Raw genomic sequence first — 17,908 nt, 5'->3', positions numbered from 1 at the left:
TAGACCCACATGTAGCTGCATAGACAAAACTCAGGAATGGCCTAATATATACATGTAAGTGCCCTTCACATGCTGTGATTCTTTTAAGCCATTTGCCACACACTGCCCTCTGTAGAGTGTGCCAAAGGTTCACACAGTATGAGCATACATCTAATCATCGCAGGGGTTAAACCCTAAAAGTCATCCTCATTGATAAAATAATGATTTCTCTCATGCCCTGGTGATTAACACTGCTATTTCATGAAATAGAATTCATTTTTTCAAGCTGTTGAAAAGAATTCTTTTTCCTATCAGAAGTTGGAAGTGAGAGTCCCCGTGATTCCAGATGCATCTCTCAGGCACTTATTGAGGACAGGATATCCCCGCCTGCTCATCCCCTCTCTGCTGTTAGTGCCTATTTGTGCCTCCCTGACCATCCAGCATTGACCTGCACAGCAAAGCCAATACGTGGTCTTAACAGTAGATCACCGCCAGTGGGAGGTCATAGTGAGAGGTCATCACCAGCTGAAAGTCATGCCAGGAGGTCATCCATATCACCAGAGAGTCAGTACAAACGGAAGTCTCATGTCTTTACTGGTTATCCGACTGTTTACACTGCTCCTGCCTCTTATCCCACCCCTGCCACCATTTCAGACACACACTGTGGCTCTCATGCCCAGGCCTCAGCTTTACCTGTGCAGCCTGATTTTAAAAATGGATGGGAGAGTTGGAATCGGTACTGTGACATGAGTACATTCATTAAGTACAAAATGAACAAAGAGGGCAAACTGGCTGAAGCTGATGTAGCAAGATGCCGCCAAGTAATAAAAGATGGTTGGAAGGAGGGTGGTCTGAGTTCGAAGGAAGAGCAGCATCAGTCTCCTGGTGGACAAAGTGAACAAGGGAAGCTGTTTAATGGAGTCAAAAGCAATCCTCGGCTTTCCATCACTGCTAACCAGTCTCGCTATGACAGTAACTCTGACCCTAATAGACAAATGGTGAAGACTGCACACGAGGTACCAGTTATCAGGACAACAAGAGAACAATACCGAAGCTGTTCTCCTGAAAGAGCTTCAGATGCGAGCTCAGCTTCCATCGGGTTAAAGTCCATTGCCCAGCCCATACCAGTGAGACTTCTGACAGACACAGATGCATGTAATGCACCCATCTATGGCTTACCTCCAAGTTCATATGTCAGCCATCAGCAAAAGGGGACTTCGGACGAGAGACATTGTCCCAAAGTCCAGAGTGCATTCTTTCCCCAGAAGTCACGAGAGGGTCTGCTGATGTCATCAGCGACAGAATGTCGGAAGGGAGTCGATAATGTCTCCTTCAAACAAAAAGGAGGTGAGCTGCACAGAGTTGTCTCCAACAAAGTTCTTTCTAGAAAAGGTTGAACCTCTCTCTAGACCACATGCACCATATTCTTGGAGAGGTAAAATGAGCTCCCAGTGAGTTAAGGATAGGTACAGTGGCTGTTGTGCCCCTGCATCGTATTACAAAGTTCGCAAGCTGGGATGGGACACTGATCAACTGTGCAGGAGTGTTTAATCACCCACTTCCATGTACCCATTATTAATGAGATTTTTGCTGCAGAAGATACTTGTCATAGTTTTTTCAAGAGTATTTCCATAGTAACGAAAAAAGCTTTTGCTTTAAGATTGTGTGAAACTGGAGTGGTCAGCTGAGGGTCTGTGCTTTTGATGTCGGGGTCATGTTTTTCCTACAAGTGGCTGCTAAAGTCGGGTTGGTTGTTGATACAAAATTAAAAGATTAATTCAGAAAATGTTAAAAGTCTCACACAGCTATCAGAACACCAGATAATAATACACACACTACTTTATACTAAATGAAAACAAAACCCTTTCTAAAATCAATGGGAAAATTGTCCATTTTGAACAAATTGGAAGTAAAATCGAAAACCAACCAACAGGTGATATTTCTGCAAACTTTGGCCGCTCATTCCAGTTGAGTTGAGGCAAAATAAGAGTGGTCAATGTGACTGGTCTTTTCCAGAGTGCCGACTTCTGTGGGATTTCATGGCCCAGCTTCTCAGTAACGAAAAGAACACCTCCTACATCCGCTGGGAGGACAAGGAGAAGCTCATCTTCCGCTTTGTTGACCCCAACGCCTTTGCCAAAATGTGGGGACTTCAGAAGAACCGGACCAACATGACTTACGAGAAGGTGTCTCGTGCACTTCGGTATTACTACAAGACTGATATCATTGCTAAGGTGCCAGGGCAAAAACTAACATACAGGTAAACAGTCAGGGAATAAGGCACCAACCTGCCTATCCTACCGGTGTGAATTCTGGAGGTTTTGTTATAGATTTCAGAATTGTTACTCACATATTGTGGATAATGAGAGGTTTAATCCTTTGGGGTATGCTAATTTGGCACTCTGTATTAAAAGCATATTCAAGATTCACCAAACCAAAGCCATTTGTTTGTCATTTCTACCAAACCTTTTGCTGAAATGTTTCAAGGATTTCTTTCATCCTCTATCTCACATTTTTGGGGAAAAGAACAGCTTTTGTTCACACGTTAGGACTTGTCACAAGAAAACTAAGACTTCTTCCAATGCTGTGTTTCAGACTTTCAGTATCGTGTTGGCTCTCTGTGTAAATGCTAGTCAAAGTCGGCAGACATTTCTCTTCAGCATTTGTACCTGTACAAAATAAATCAAGTGTTAACACTGTGTTGCCGGTAATCTTTGCTTTCACGTGCTTAGATTCCTGCAAGACCCAAAAGACATTGCCAATGCTCCTCGTTTCTCCAAATCCAAGAAGAAATCAACAGCCAGAGAGGGTGGCCAAACCTCCGATGGTGCATCGCCAACAGAGAGTGATCATTCCGGCTCACTTGACTCAGATGCAGAAAGTGCGTCGTCCGACTCCACAATAGTTGCTGCATCACAGGACATGATGGAAACTGTTACCATGGAAACAGACTCCAAGAAACAGAAAACAATGGAGGTCAACATTAAGGAGGAACCTTGTTAAACAGACGTGCTCCAGCATTGTTTATTCCTCTGTGCATCTTTGTCAAAGTTACACGTAAATATGGTCATAAATTACCAAACACTAACAGTGACTCCTGGATGGACAGAAGGAACTGGGTGGGGTGAATTGGCTTGCCTAAGGACACAGCATGTGACCAGCAGCTGAATTCTAACCCCTGTGCCTTCCGATCTTGACTCATAAGTTCATTCTCTCAATATTATATTGTGATGGTGAAAATCTTCAACTGGATCTTCTTGAAAGCTTAGTTTCAAAATCTCACTGTGGTGTGATATCTTAGCAGGAAAATTTTTCAAAATTAGAGAACCTGTCTTTAAATTTTTCTAAGGCTGTCAAGAATGTCTTTCAGGTTCGAATATTTTGGTGTATAAATAGTAAATGAAATCTTTACTCAGCTTGCCGTTTTGCACAGTGAAACAGAATGTTCCATGATCTTTACTTTGGTTTGTGTTTGTATGTAGCATGCATAGAGTGTGAAACAAAATATTTTCTGATCTTTACTTTGATGTGGACTTGTGTTTGTACATATTAACAGGAATTTTTTGTAGCTGGTCCCAGGTCAAGGAACATAAGCCAAACAGCCGTCTTGTACATAAACATGGTTTTAGTTGGCTTAATGGCTGAAGTTGAGAGTATTCCTTGTTGAGTGTACCTTGAGTGATCAAGAGTATACTCTTCATCAGACTTGGAGAATACTCTTGCATCAGGTGGTTATTTCAAGATGGCAGAATGGTAACCGTTGGCCATTCATACAATGTGATCCAAGAGTTAGGCACACACAGCATGTTCCTTTAGCCACAAGTATCGAGAGTAACGAGCCTGAACTTGGCAATGTGTTGCAGTGAGTGGAGTCCATCGCAAATCATCCTGTCTGATATGAACTCAAGTCAAAGCTATTCCAATGATCTGTGACGATAATATAATTATCGTAGCATAGATGGGCCAGAGAAATAACAAGTTGTCAAAATTTGTTCTGATGCTGAAAGAAATAATCCAAATGCCTTACTTTGAAACAACTAACTGTAATACAATGTAATTACATTTTTTCAGTGGCCGAGACTAGGACAGTTCAGTTTAAGACAGGATCCAGTTGACACATACATGATTGGTTGAAACAGGCTGCAAAGTTTAGAAATAATCACATCAGGTTTGCCAAATGGAAGATACATGTTTACATACCCTCTCCAAAGTGGTGCCGACAGCTACACCCTCAAGATGTACTATGCCCAAACTTGGTTGCTGAACTCAACTGCAGAGTCCAGACACCCAAGGTTTTAAACCCAGGCTAGGTCCCAGCGCCAGGGCTTAGACAAAAGGCCATGCAGATTAGAAATTCCTCTTATACTGAAAATGGGTGGGCCAGAGAGAGTTCATAACAAAGAAAGGAATGTTGGGTGGCTGGTCTGGATTAGTCCACATCTTCCTCAGGGTGGGAGCTGGCTAGATTATTCCATAATATGAGCGGGGCCTACTTCTCACTACGATATCAACTTCCACTCTGATAATGAAAGTCTTGCAACCAGTGGAAACTACAGCTGCTGTTTTAACCAACTTTATTGAAGAATTTGTAGGGTTCCCACAAGACATGGCAATGCCTGTCACCAACATTGTAATTGCTACTTGTAAAGTGTAAACTAAACTTTTATTTCATGCAATTATGTTAGTAGAGTACTGTAACCGTACACAACTCGCTTAATAATTCTACATTGATCGCGAACATAAAAACATCTACTGTAAAAGTTATTTCTCTAACAATGCTTGCACAAGAAAAAGACCGCTACTTTTGATAAAGATATATGTACAAATTAAAATAATGGCAGAAATCAGACAACCTGATTCTTTTTGTCAATGTTACTTCATGAAGGTCCTTTCTTGGAGAGTTGCGTTATCTTATATGCGAATTTGTCAATAATCTAAATATGAAGTTGTTTTGAAATTTATAAATAAATCTTACATAAATTTTGGGACCTTGGATAAAATAAATATTCCTCTACAACGAACATGTAACACTCTGAAAACCAAAGGTTTTTAGTCAAAGGGCAAACTGGCATTTTTCTGCTGAAACTTGTTTCGACAAAATTATAATTTCCCTCGTTTATAAATGTTTGAATTATTCACGAGTTGGCTGTGACACAGTGAGTTGTAAATAAAAATAGTCATTTAAATGCGAGGTTACAGACTAGGAACTAAAGATTTCTGGACACAGAATGCAATTGATGTACATTTAAGCAGGGGTTAGTGGAGTCTTGTGTATGGTCCAATATGTCGTAAAAGATGACCTAATTTTGAAACGGTTTTAGCATGTGGGCTCAATACAAAATGACTCTTATTACAAAGCATGCAATGACCTCTAATTAGGATGATACACCAGGAGCAGATCCACTGAGGGCCACAGGGGTCTATGCTCAACCCCCCCCCCAGGGTGACTTTTTTCTGATTCCTTTCCCTTCCTTCAATAAGCTGTAAAAATGCGTGTCTGTAAAAAACATACCCCCCCTTCCCACCCCGCCCCAAAATGTTGGTTCTGGATACGCCCTGCACATCACATACAACTGTCAACACATGGCATGGATCAAGCGAATGGGAAGAAAATTGTCAGTTTCTTTGATAGTGCACCTAGTCAACATGGTTGGCGACCCGCCTCTTCCATTGCCAATGAGGGGATATTTTTGCTTTGATAACAAGAGATGCCTTCTCATGTTGGCTACAGACACACCTGTGCCTTCTCCTTTTTTTCTCAATTTTACACACACTAACTTAATTTACTAGAAATCAATAAAAAATGCATTAGCACATCTGCTCCAAGCATAATTTGGAGTTCTAATAACTTAGCAAGATTTCAAGAATAAAAATATAACCATCTACCTAGTTTGGAAAAGCCATTATTTTGAAAGTACTGTTGTTACATGTCCCCACAAACAGAGTTATGATGATGTTTTCATTACACGCCTCTTCTTATTCATGTACTAAAATTCTGCCCCTTCATCTACAAAATGAAGACACTTCCAGCATTTACTTAACAAACTGCATTCACATGAGAAGTCACAAATTAAGACACTTTGTCAAGAGACTTCAGTTCAGGAAGATAAGGATTCATTTGGGCTATAAAAAGCCAATTCTTCAAAGATAAGAAAAACTGAATAATTTCAGATAGGCGATGTCAAGGGCCTATGTATAGAGGTTTTTCAAGTGACATAACATGAAGGGCAAAGACATTTCATGAACTGTAACATTACGTAGGAGGTGTGTGCATTTTCAAATCTGTGCATTTCTATTGTCTATTAGAATGTGGAGAAGCTTCAAAGGTGTGTACATTTCCGCACACATCTGTTTAAAATGAACAATGACTGTCAATAATCATGTGACTGAAAATCTTCTACACACTAGTTCACTTCAAAGCTCGCATTACGATCATGCCATCTACTATCAACATTTTCCCACTTATTTTGTCTTTTTGCTGTCCCTAGATGCTCCATTCTGAAGTGCCTCTCCGTTCTGTGCCTCGGCAGTCCTAGGCTTGCTTGATAAGGAGCGCTCTGACTTAGGCAGTCGCTCCTTGCGGATGTAGGCGTGGATGTAGAAGTTGATGAAGAGAGAAAAGATGGTGATGCCGTAGAGGATCAGTGCCCAGTGCATCCAGCGAGGAAAGTTACATTCAAAGTAGAGAGACTGGCAAGCATGGAACAAACCAACGACAAACTGGCCCTGTAGTGAACGGCACAAACCAAATACCCTCTACTTTAGTTTTCTAAAAAAAACAACAAAAAACCAGAGTCTCCTAGAGGGGAACATGCCACACTGTTCAAATGATCAAGATCTTTTTTTTTTACCACTGGTTCTCAGCAGAGCGAACAAGATTTTTATCCAAAACCTACCTGCAAACCGATTTAACCCACTGACTTCTTAAGTGATGGAATGAAGGTCTGTGGAAGAAACAGATGTGCCAAGTTCCCGCTTCTGTGCCAATCATGGCTGTATTCTCAGTATGGGTTCTGATACCAAGAACTATCTTACTTACAAATTGCATTTGAGTGAGGTAACGTTTCCACCAGAGGTATTTCTGCATGCGTGGACCCATTGCTGCTAGCAGGTAGTAGGAATACATGATAAAATGAATGAAGGAGTTGAGTGTTGCACCAAACCATGCTGTAAATAAGGAACAAACATGAACTCCATCAAAAGTTATCAACCTTACAGTAATATCAAGCTATTCAAATGAACTGCAAGAAGTGTTTCTCTGTCACTTTTCACCCTGTTACTTGTGACTGGTCTTGTCATGGTTTCGATTACAAGACTGAACAATCCATGGATTTTGCCCTCCAATAAAATCATTTTACTCACAGACCTCACTTATTTGCTATACTTGTGAGAAAGAACACAAAAATCACATATTTGAAGAAATTTTGGCCTCTCTAAATAGAACAGGCCATTGCTTGTTTTGGCATTGTGCAACTTATTACATCTTTGTGCAGAGCGGGTGACATATGGTTGTGGCTTCAGAGTTCCCCTAGAGTTATGTGTAATGTCAAGCCATAGCCAAACAATTTGGACACAGTCTTACAAACTGTAAATATACTGTAAATATATATGTTGAAAGTTACACCATTCTAATGCAAAACAGTCAGGTGTGATATATCAAACAAAACTCTATTCTAAGAACTCGGAATGCTTCCAGTGGAGTGACCCATCAGACACACTCTGGTCTCATTGATAGCAGAGTAAAAGTGGCCGTTTGGGGCATATTCCATTGATCTTTTTGTTTTTAAAAATGAGATGGCTACAGAGTACGTGTATCGAAGTGTGATGCCATTTAGAACCAGAGATTGTAGTGCAAACGAATAGAGTACCAGTGTGTGTTGGTTCATGAGCCGGTTATCACACTCATGCGTTTTACACACACCACTGTGAACGAGACATAGTCACTTCAGTACTCTGTATACACCTTCCTTTCCTGCACCAACTTGGACTTACACTGTCCTCCTGCCACCCACTTGATGCCAATCCACCACAGACCAAACATGCTGGCATGATGGTAGACATGAAGGAAGGTCAACTGACTGTTCTTCTTCCTCAAGATGAAGAAGACGGTGTCCAGCATCTCTACAAACTTGGAGAAGTAGAACCACCACAGCGACATGGCAATCTGTGGCAGAAAATCACCATTGCTTCATTCTCAAATCTACTGAAGCTGTTAAAGTTAATGTAGACTTAAAAGACTTAATATGTATCATGTGGTCAACCTACAGGTTATTGGCATTGTACACACCTATTGAGGGCGGTATGATGGTTAGTCAGGCATTAATTAAATAGCATAAAAGTACCAGCATGCACTGTGCAGCACGATATCTATGCTTTTTCAACTTCACAACATTGGTATGCACAAATGTGCCTCTCTTCACTAATCCGCAGTCTTCATCACTAATCTCTAAAATTTACAGCCAGTAGGGGGCGCTGTTTACCCGGTGTTCATACTCCTCATAGCTGTAGACCACTTCTTGGCAGCTGAGGCTGTAGCCTAACTGGTACCCGCATATCACATTCTACAGACAATTCAAAATGATCACATTAATTGGCTACATCAACTTTGGCAATTTACATATTTGTTACTGGGTATAATTTTGAAGTTTGAGAAAGAATGTTTTGATGTAGAAGACACAGACGCCACCCTTCTGTTTGTGGGGGATGGGTGGGATCACTGGAGGCAATCAAATCTGCACAGCATCAGTGGTAGTTGAGACCACTTAAAACCTTCACAAGGCCACACAAGACCAACACAAGACGTCCAGTCTGAATCCAGGTCACAAGCTATTCAAATGAACTGCAACAAAAGCATTCATTTGTCATTGTTCACCCTGTTACTTGTAACTGGCCTTGTGATGGTTTCGACTACGACACTGCACGGTACTGAAAAAGATTGTGGGTATAAAACACTGATGTCCGTGTGAACTTGATTACCAATCACAGCTGGCTTACTCCATCAGAACTTACTAGGCAGATGTTACTAAACACAAACTAACTCATAAGGTTGCTCTACGGTCAGGCTATTATATTGCCACTGGCTGCATACAATTAGAGTTAGATTTCGAGTCATGAGTCATAAGTTGTGTCTGAATCAAGTGGCTGCATCCGGGTGTAACACACCCCTCTAGGAGAGGTAACCACAGCCACAAACCAAACGTTTTCTCCTTGGCATCCATTTGTTTTTCTGGCGGCAGACATTTGATTTAGACACGGTCATGAAAAGCGTCACTACTAACCTCTTTCAGAATGTGCAAAGATATCAGCATACACACAAAGTTATACATAATCATAGGCCACTTAAGGGTGAAGGGGTCACGGCTAGCCATAACCTTTGGCCCCAACCACACGATGAGTAGATACAGCAGAGTGATAGCAATTGTCCATCTTGGTGAGTCCATAAAGAGCCATTTCTCGACACGGGGATCTGTGGAGGAAATAATCAGGACAGTTTTCTCATCATGAAAAGCGGCGATTACAAATTAGGTAATCGGGTGCAAACAATCTTCACCGAGTAACTCCAACAATTTCACTGAGTAGAGAATCTGCCTCGAGCTGAAGTGCACCCCCGATCGGCAAAAAGAAAGACGGGTGGTTACAAGCAGGTTCTTGCATGCGCTCTGTGTGTATGCAAAGACCATAAATGCCAGCGTAAATTAGTTACGCGTACTAAGAGTGCTCCACATTAAACGCGCATATACTTGCGCGCCTCATGGCGCGCCAATGCCCGAGTACCAAAAAAACACGCCAATAACCAGAATTAGTGTGGTTGCACAACACTCATGGACAGGTGGAACGGGTACGTGACCAGCCTTGTCGACCATTAGGGTATCATGATTTGCCAAATGTACACGCGCGTTAAGCTGAAGCATGTGAGTGTGAGTGCGGTACCACTGCAGTTACGGTGTCTAATTGGATTAGTCTATAGGGATGTAAGATGACTGGGAAGCAAAAGGATAAGAGACGACGTACCACTAAATGTGAGTGTGTGAAGGTAAAACTTATACAGATGGTCAATCTGATCGGTGATGAGTTCTTGTATTGCCATGGTGGCGTTCCTCGATGGTGTTGCTATGACAACAAACCAAGAATGTTCCCCTGTTACTGAAGGACCAAGTTGGAGATGGCTAGGACCTGTTGAAAAACTATGGACATATTTCAAATGAAAACTGTACGTAACGACTCTTAGAATATGTATCATTTAAAAGTTGAACTAAAAAAAGTTATCTCCAAGTCATTTGTTGCACACTACAAACCACAATTTAACTTGTCTACATCACAAATTTGTCGTATATGTGATTCCAGCCTGTCCTCACATCCACCGACTGCAACACAGAGTCACTGTATTACTAGCCTGTCCTCACATCCACCGACTGCAACACAGAGTCGCTGTGTTCCTAGCCTGTCCTCACATCCACCGACTGCAACACAGAGTCGCTGTGTTACTAGCCTGTCCTCACATCCACCGACTGCAACACAGAGTCGCTGTATTACTAGCCTGTCCTCAGATCCACGGACTGCAACACAGAGTCGCTGTATTACTAGCCTGTCCTCTGATCCACGGACTGCAACACAGAGTCGCTGTGTTACTAGCCTGTCCTCAGATCCACGGACTGCAACACAGAGTCGCTGTGTTACTAGCCTGTCCTCACATCCATCGACTGCACCACAGAGTCGCTGTATTACTAAGAGGGAATCCTCTACTCATTTTATAAAACATGTTGAAATTGCACTTCGTTGGACATTGGTCAGCACGTGCCATTCATGATGCAAAACAAATATTTGAAGTGGCTTACTGCAGGAGGTTGATTTGTTTCCTTAACCTTATATTTGTTTGCAGTACTCTGGCAAAGTTTTCCATTTAGACAAGCTGAGTACCGTCAAACAGAAATGACCCGCTGTGGAACCGGAAGCCTAGACTTCGGAAGTGTTTTAACTGAAATAATTCTTAAACAATGAATAGTAATCTATTTATCACAGTATGATCTTTCATTCAATTCAGTTGCAATTTTTAGAGGAAATTGTGACTTGGTTATTACAACTATGGAGGTCCACATTGTCACACATTACTTGCTGAGAAACTGAATTTAACATCATTGTAAAATTATGCGCCTCTATAAATAGGAGCATCCACAAAGCACAATACATCCTTCATTCCCTATAAAACCTGTGCAAAGTAACTCTACAAGAGTCCAATCTTTATTAAACTCAGCACATGTGCACTGAGCACATCAACGGTTAACGGTAACTTTCTGGCTGACCTGTCTCGAAACGCCTGTTTCGAAAAACTGAGAACTTCATAAACTTTGAGTCAAATGGATTCATGGTGAAGGAATTACCTCCTACAAACTTGGTACGGCCAAGAAAATGAATTTACTTTGATGACGCTGTTACCAAGTTTAGACAACATGATACATGTTTTGTTTGTGGGAAAAAGTTCCACATACTGACAACACTGCCTAGTGCAGAAAAGTAGGAGACTTGCCTGAAAAAACCTAAGTGTTTTCTTAGTAAATAATGTTTGGGAATTTTCCCAGCTAAATTTCACTTTTTAGGACATGTTATCACTTTCCAATGGCTGTTATAACATTTTACATGTTTTGAGGACAAATTAATGTTGTCCGTATGTGGAACCCTTTCCGGATCTGGGACTCCTAGGGCTAGAGAATAGAACGTCTTCGTACATGTACACTGTGCTACTGCTATATAGCAGAGTTATCTATTTAGACCAACATAGTGCGGGACACAGATTCAGCTTCAGTGGGGTCCTTTTCACGTCCAGCCATAAATCAAACGCAGTGCATCAAAGAGGTCGTGCAGCCGTTATTTTAAAACACGGGTTAGGCCTACCACATGAAAATAATTCAGACGTGGCAAGGGTGATCAAGGATGGGATTTATTCTTCAACTTTCAAGTAATAATGCCCACACACATAGCTCAGACGGGGACAAAAGGGCACATGTGCATAAGCGCAGCCTATGTACATGTACATTCATACATCATGTAATGTACATTGTACATCAACACAGATCACGGCATCCATCACGATCATCACACAAAACTACCGGAAGGACCGAACCAAGGTTCTCCCTTTTTCAAAGACAACTCTTACCAATTTCTTTTCAACCTCCAGCGTACACTTGCGACGTTTGTAAGCTAAATTAAATCTTAAAACCTGAGATCTGTTAGATGAATGTACGAAATGACAAACCGCGTTCACGAGGAAGCCTACACCTGCTGGGGCCCATGGGAGGGTGGGCATGCGCGAGACAGGTGCGAAGTTACCCATTCATTCATATCAAGCGGTCTCGATAGATACGGGTACCCTGGAAAATGCCTGACAATTTATTTAACCAATCAGTGGATGTGTTATTTACTAGAGGTGGTGTCGGTTTCTGCATGCTTAGTTTCGTATCCATAATACTATTGGTCATCTTTTTTTAGTCTCACAAAACACGCCCTGGCCGGTTTCACTTTCAAGGATAGGGGTTTATCCTTGTATTTTTTCATTAGAAAATATTGGACGATACAAGATGTATTTTACAAATAATCCCACAACATAAACCCACGCTATTATACACCTAAAAATTAATTATACTTCTCAATTAGACTGCTCTGTGAACATTATTTTTTTCAAATGTAGAAATTTTTAATATAACTGTAACCCGTTAGAAAGTAGTAAATCATTACCTTTGACCCGCAATAGCGCGTGTGTAGAAAATATAGCCGGCGCCGTCGATCGACCGTGATCGGACGTTGTTTGGATACCATAACAGCCGCCAAAAATGGTAAAAAATCTAAGTAAAATGATCTCTTACGAAGTGTTTTTTAAAATTTCCCTTCCTTTGTGTGATTGGTGATTCACGTGGTAGAAAGATTGTAAATCGCAGCTTCAGTTTGCAGCTCAACACGTTGGTTCAGTAGTGAAGTTTCGACCCGTTATACAGCGCTGCACGCAACGGGTGCGGTTAGCCAGCGGCCGGTACAGTAGCGCAGCCTAGCTGGCCGTAGCGTTGACATGCATATCCACAATATCATCAGGGCCTGTTTAAAGTATAATGTTGGACCATGGAGGAATAATGGTTGGACTATGGACTTGACCATAGTACAGTCATGACCGAACCGTGCGAGAAGCGTGTTGAGTGAATAAGTTCAGTAAGTTAGAATAAGCTCACCGACCTGCCGACATGACATCCTTCCGGATCCTGTTAGCCTAGTAGTACTCGCAAGTTAGGCCTAAACTTCAAGGATAGGCCTCTTCAGGTGATGGTGGTATTCCTAACAAGCGGCCTGTTCCATCAATGAATGAATGACCTGTCAAAACTTAATTAATTTTCTAAAGTTACTTAACCCACTTTCAAATCTCAGCCCCCTAAATATCAGGACACTGTCGCTCCTTTTTGAAATCGGGGTTTAAAAAGTGTCCAAAAAAGTGGTCAGTAATAATAAGATTCAAGGACATTTAATTTTTAGAACCCCGTTCTTGGAAAATGGAAATTTTCTAGAAATTCTGGATATTTGTGCCATAATTACTACACCTGTTTCCGTTGCAGCCAAGAAGACATGGAACTTTTAGAAGGAAAGCAAGTTTCTCAACACAGTAATTTTTAGGTTCAAATTTTCTCCTTTTTTCTCCCTTTCTGTCGTCACAGAGATATCTTCCCACAAGGAACAAGAGCTTTCACATTTAAACAGCAGGATTCCCATATAACTTCATCATCATGGTTGGTGTGGTAGAGTACATTAAAAGCAAAGTAGCATGGGCAGAGAGTGTGGCAGGTAGGTTATAGATTGAAATCGCACCACACGCTTGGACAATGTCGCTTAAATATCTTCTCAGTCTTGGGGAAAGCCTGCACATTAATGCAACAGGAGTGTAAAGCTCCTCAATGGAAGATCTCTTTTTCAAGATTTTTTATAACAGATCTTTCAACCTCCACATGAGGGGGACTAGCCTGCGGTACATCTTTCTCCTTGAACTTCCCACCAGGAGAATTTTTCTTAGCCTAAGAAGAGAACAGTGCACGAGCCATTATTGATCAATTTTTAACTTTTATTTTCATTTATCTGCTTTCAAGGAGGAAAACAATGTACTGAAATGATTTGCACATATTTAGTTGTAGAAATTTTGAACATTCAAAAAGATTGTTTTTCCTTTCAGACCCAAGAACAAAGGACTGGTTCCTTATGGACAGTCCAGTGCCATCCTACAGCCTTGTCATGCTTTATCTCATGGTTGTTTGGTGGGGACCACGCTACATGGCTGACCGGAAGCCCTTTGACCTCAAGTACATCATGATGGCCTACAATTTGGCACTGGTTGTACTGTCTGCATACATGTTTAAAGAGGTACACACTTGGTTACATCCTGAACGTTAATTCTTGGGGTTTATGTGTTGGAGCACCGTGGGGTGCGTTCGCGCGGTTACTCCTGTTAACACGAGTAGGATGCGTACGAATTACACTCGGGTACACGAGTATACTCCCCCTCTAGCGAGAATATTCTCTTACTGACCCTCGGGTCGTACTCCAGCCATTTGAGCGTTCAGGATTATACTCGTGTCAATGCGAGTAGCTTGCTCGAACACACCCAGAGAAATCAAAAGTGTAAATATAAATTTCAGAGCCACACCGTCTTTTTTTAGCTGTGGAGAATGTGCTTATAGACAGAACCTTGCAGGGAGACTCAGATCAAACGAAATGTGTCTCATGTCCAGATTTGGCCACAATATGACAATTATTGTAGGATATTATAGTACAGTGTTGAAGTTTGGAAGAACCTTCCCGTAAAATTACCAAAAGATGTTAGGGCAGATCAAGTACATGAAATAAGAAGATATTATCTCTACACTTTTGGTTTATTCATAGTTCTTCGTAACGACAATCCTGAACCCCAACTTCAATTCGGTGTGCCAAGCTGTGGACTACTCAGAGGATCCGATGGCACTCAGGGTGAGTACTCACTCTACAAAAGAGTTTGATCTGCTGCGAGAACTGTCAGTTGAGGGTGTTGTGTTGCCTAGCAATGGTAACCATGGGCAGCCATGCATAATTAATGCATGCACGGCCACCCAACAATTTTTCAGAGTGTGTGTAGCAGTGCGTATGGGTCTTCCAACCAAGCATGCCAAGACAGCTAAGTTTTCAAATTTGAAAATCGGCATTTTTGACTGTTGTTATGTCAATTGTCTTCACAGCTGGCTGCTGTTTGTTGGTGGTTCTTCTTCTCCAAGGTCATTGAACTTCTTGACACTGTAAGTACCCATAACTGGCTCCACTTCCATTGGTCTTTATGGCTGGGATCATGTTTGTGTAATCATTTCAAGAAATTTAATGGACTGCTGATGTTTTATGTTGCATTTTCTTTTTCTATTCAGGTCATCTTCATCCTCCGGAAAAAGAACAGCCAGATTACCTTTTTGCATGTCTACCATCATTCTACAATGGTCCTGTTATGGTGGATCGGAGTACGATGGGTCGCTGGTGGAAATTGTAAGCTCTTGCCTTTTTATCATGTAATTTACTGATTTATTTATTTCTGTTGTGATGCTTCCTGTTCTAAAACTCAAGCAAATCAAACACACTTCCTGACACTCACTATTTACAACCTTGTTCCCGTGCAGCCTACTCTTCCGGCATGGTGAACTGCCTGATCCACACACTGATGTACTCCTATTACTTCCTGTCTGCCTTGGGACCAAGCGTGCAGCCATTCCTGTGGTGGAAGAAATACCTGACATCCCTCCAGCTGGTAAGCCCCGCCCCCTCCACTCAGTGTGAAATAAACCAATAACAATGCTCCTCACTAAGTGCATTTAGCAAGGCGTCATGTGATTGGCTTATATGCTTAACCTGTTGACTCATCTGAAAAATGGAGACAAATTCAGTTAAGTGCAATAAAGCAGTACACTATATTTGAAATTACCTCAAAAGCAATTTCCATATATGATAAAAACTGCAGTATTATTTTTGTTTTTCTTCATATCGTTCTAAGTAATTTACCTCCTCATATTTCGTATGGCTTTATTCCGTCTGCAGCTTCAGTTTTTCGGCATCATGATTCATAGCTTTGTTACCCTCTACCTGGACTGCGGCTTTCCTGACCCTTACGTCTACGCCCTCATTGGTTACCTCATCTCTCACATCATCCTGTTCTCCAACTTCTACCGCAAGAGCTACGGCAACAAGGACAAAAAGAAGAAATCCGGCGATGCTACCTCTGAGCAGGAACAGGCAGGGGGCAGGCGTTACAACCTGCGGCAGAGATCGGGTAAGAACTAGCTCCCCTGTAGCAGGTGTTTGTATTATAATTGATTGGGTTGTCATCTGCAACATTGGCTCTTTGATTCATTAACGAGAATCAAACTTTTAATGAAGTGGTATCATTTTGTGTAAGTTGTAATGTGTGACTGCCAAGTTTGAGTTGTGCTGATTTTGTTTTTGACCGGATGAATTTGCTTTGATTGGAGTAAAATTAGATTAGATGTTTTTTTAATGTTTTGTCCATTTCTTACTTAATCTGTAGGCTGCTCATTTTTAATATTGGTACAGAAAAACACTGATATTTGAAATAACATTTAATTGAAATAAAAATGCCTTGTCCTGTTTAACTTTTCAAAAAAGTTAAACCTGTTTTGAAATCTATACTTATTAAATTTAAATAAGTCTCATGGACAATGATTATTTGAAATCACAGCTAATTTGTTTCAGTGATGTTTCCTGCAATAGGCAAGATTGTCTAAGTGTCAATGGCCAAAGGTGGCATCAACATACTTCTCTCAGGAATAAAGACAGAGCTTGAAGCAAAACTTAAGTTTGGAAATTTTTTACCTATTTCATTTTGTTAAGATATCCTTTGACAGGGTAGGTTGTCAATTTGCAGGGAAACATAAAGATTTGTATACCTCAAATGTGTGGATTTCATCACATTGTCAAAACAGCATCCTCTCAAGTAATCACTGCAACTATAGCAAGGAGAAATTAAAAAATACTTTCAATGATATTGAAAGACATTTTGTTATTTTTACTGGATACTAGGAAAACAGCTGAAAATTTAAGACAGGAACTGACCTGGAGGTCTGAAGTCTACTATGCATTGTATTTGTACTTCAAAATTTGTATTTTACGCCTAGATTGATTTTCTTGCATTGGTTTATATGCCTCAGCAAAAGTGGGCAATTTGTTTCATTGAATTCACCAAAAGTACTTATTTTGTACATGTAGTTACTGGTACTTGAATTTCTTGAATCGTTTCAGATATACTTTTTACGTTTGTAAACATATACTTCATGAAGCAGCTTTTAAGATGTTGAAAGGCAGCTGTACATTGAGGTTGGGTTTTTTGGTCTGTTGGCTGAGATTTTTACATTATACTGTCTCATTTCTGAAATATGTGAGGTGAAATTTATATAGAGCTTTTTAATAGAAAAAATAGCTGTTTAGAATTAGATGTGTGCTGAAATTGGCTATTTTGTGTAAAATGTTGCTTAATGATTTACCGAAATGTTAGACAAGCTTTTTAGAGCAATTTTGGTATTTGAATGTTTATTATATGTACAACATAATGCCATGCTTTGTTTACATGTGCACTGCTCTACGGCAGTGAGGTGAGACATGATCCACAGTGCATCTTATGAAACTGCCTTACCCCTACCTTTGTGTAAAATTTTACAGATCAAGACTGAAGAGAGTAAAAATTTAACGTTGACTTCAAATATATCAGAATCAGGAATTTTTAAATGAGATGAGATTTGACGATTTTTGCCCTCACAAGTAGAAAATGTTGTAGCTGTCATGTTTCATATTTATAGTTCTAATGCCGTATGTATCTGTCTTGTACTGCAGTAGTTTTGATTGAGGTGCTTCTATTAAATGAATGACAATCAATTAA

General features: G+C 40.8%; 3 protein-coding genes across 9 annotated transcripts in view; 2 read left to right on the top strand and 1 right to left on the bottom strand.

Moving 5' to 3' along the window:
• The window catches only part of LOC110987686 (uncharacterized), a 19,365-nt gene extending 14,529 nt beyond the window's left edge, over window positions 1-4,836 (top strand). The window contains exons 6-8 of one of the 2 annotated variants that reach the window (XM_022250638.2): window positions 298-1,326; window positions 1,996-2,239; window positions 2,712-4,836. In XM_022250638.2, the coding sequence (XP_022106330.2) occupies window positions 298-1,326; window positions 1,996-2,239; window positions 2,712-2,982 (1,544 nt within the window). In that variant the 3' untranslated portion in view covers window positions 2,983-4,836. Of the gene's footprint in view, window positions 1-294; window positions 1,327-1,995; window positions 2,240-2,711 lie in introns of both variants that reach the window. The other variant, XM_022250637.2, reaches the window with a different exon arrangement.
• On the bottom strand, window positions 4,531-12,840 carry elovl4 (ELOVL fatty acid elongase 4). Of its 4 annotated transcripts, none has more exons than XM_022250649.2 (7): window positions 12,709-12,840; window positions 9,991-10,163; window positions 9,258-9,445; window positions 8,460-8,540; window positions 7,972-8,143; window positions 7,019-7,146; window positions 4,531-6,705 (listed from the first exon to the last, which is right to left on the bottom strand). In XM_022250649.2, exons 2-7 carry the CDS (start codon window positions 10,064-10,066, stop codon window positions 6,442-6,444), a joined length of 909 nt encoding a protein of 302 aa, XP_022106341.1. In that variant the 5' UTR covers window positions 10,067-10,163; window positions 12,709-12,840; the 3' UTR covers window positions 4,531-6,441. The 4 variants fall into 4 exon arrangements, with proteins under 4 accessions (XP_022106341.1, XP_022106342.1, XP_022106340.1 ...); XM_022250650.2 differs by lacking the exon at window positions 12,709-12,840 and adding an exon at window positions 12,131-12,329 and having other exon boundaries at window positions 9,991-10,152; XM_022250648.2 differs by lacking the exon at window positions 12,709-12,840 and adding an exon at window positions 12,131-12,327.
• On the top strand, window positions 12,695-17,908 carry LOC110987690 (very long chain fatty acid elongase 4-like). Of its 3 annotated transcripts, none has more exons than XM_022250652.2 (8): window positions 12,695-12,806; window positions 13,671-13,797; window positions 14,180-14,367; window positions 14,887-14,970; window positions 15,216-15,272; window positions 15,396-15,510; window positions 15,642-15,769; window positions 16,057-17,908. In XM_022250652.2, the coding sequence occupies exons 2-8, from the start codon at window positions 13,740-13,742 to the stop codon at window positions 16,297-16,299; spliced, it is 873 nt and encodes a 290-aa protein (XP_022106344.1). In that variant the 5' UTR covers window positions 12,695-12,806; window positions 13,671-13,739; the 3' UTR covers window positions 16,300-17,908. The 3 variants fall into 3 exon arrangements, with proteins under 3 accessions (XP_022106344.1, XP_022106346.1, XP_022106345.1); XM_022250654.2 differs by lacking the exon at window positions 12,695-12,806 and adding an exon at window positions 13,037-13,173; XM_022250653.2 differs by lacking the exon at window positions 12,695-12,806 and adding an exon at window positions 13,037-13,281.

The sequence above is a fragment of the Acanthaster planci genome, linkage group LG20 (genome assembly GCF_054643075.1).
Source record: "Acanthaster planci isolate LZ-2023a linkage group LG20, COTS_SCS, whole genome shotgun sequence".
Classification (NCBI taxonomy): domain Eukaryota; kingdom Metazoa; phylum Echinodermata; class Asteroidea; order Valvatida; family Acanthasteridae; genus Acanthaster; species Acanthaster planci.
The sequence above is the reverse complement of the archived record's forward strand: the minus strand, read 5'-3'. Positions and strand labels throughout refer to the sequence as shown.

Coding starts and splice junctions, on each gene's coding strand:
- elovl4 (XM_022250649.2), bottom strand. CDS start 10,066: ATGGCAATACAAGAACTCATCACCGATCAGATTGACCATCTGTATAAG. Junction 8,144..8,459: donor ATGAGGAGTATGAACACCGG/GTAAACAGCGCC, acceptor TTTCTGCCACAG/ATTGCCATGTCGCTGTGGTG. Junction 7,147..7,971: donor GTGGGTGGCAGGAGGACAGT/GTAAGTCCAAGT, acceptor CCTTATTTACAG/CATGGTTTGGTGCAACACTC.
- LOC110987690 (XM_022250652.2), top strand. CDS start 13,740: ATGGTTGGTGTGGTAGAGTACATTAAAAGCAAAGTAGCATGGGCAGAG. Junction 14,971..15,215: donor AGGATCCGATGGCACTCAGG/GTGAGTACTCAC, acceptor TTGTCTTCACAG/CTGGCTGCTGTTTGTTGGTG. Junction 15,770..16,056: donor ACCTGACATCCCTCCAGCTG/GTAAGCCCCGCC, acceptor TTCCGTCTGCAG/CTTCAGTTTTTCGGCATCAT.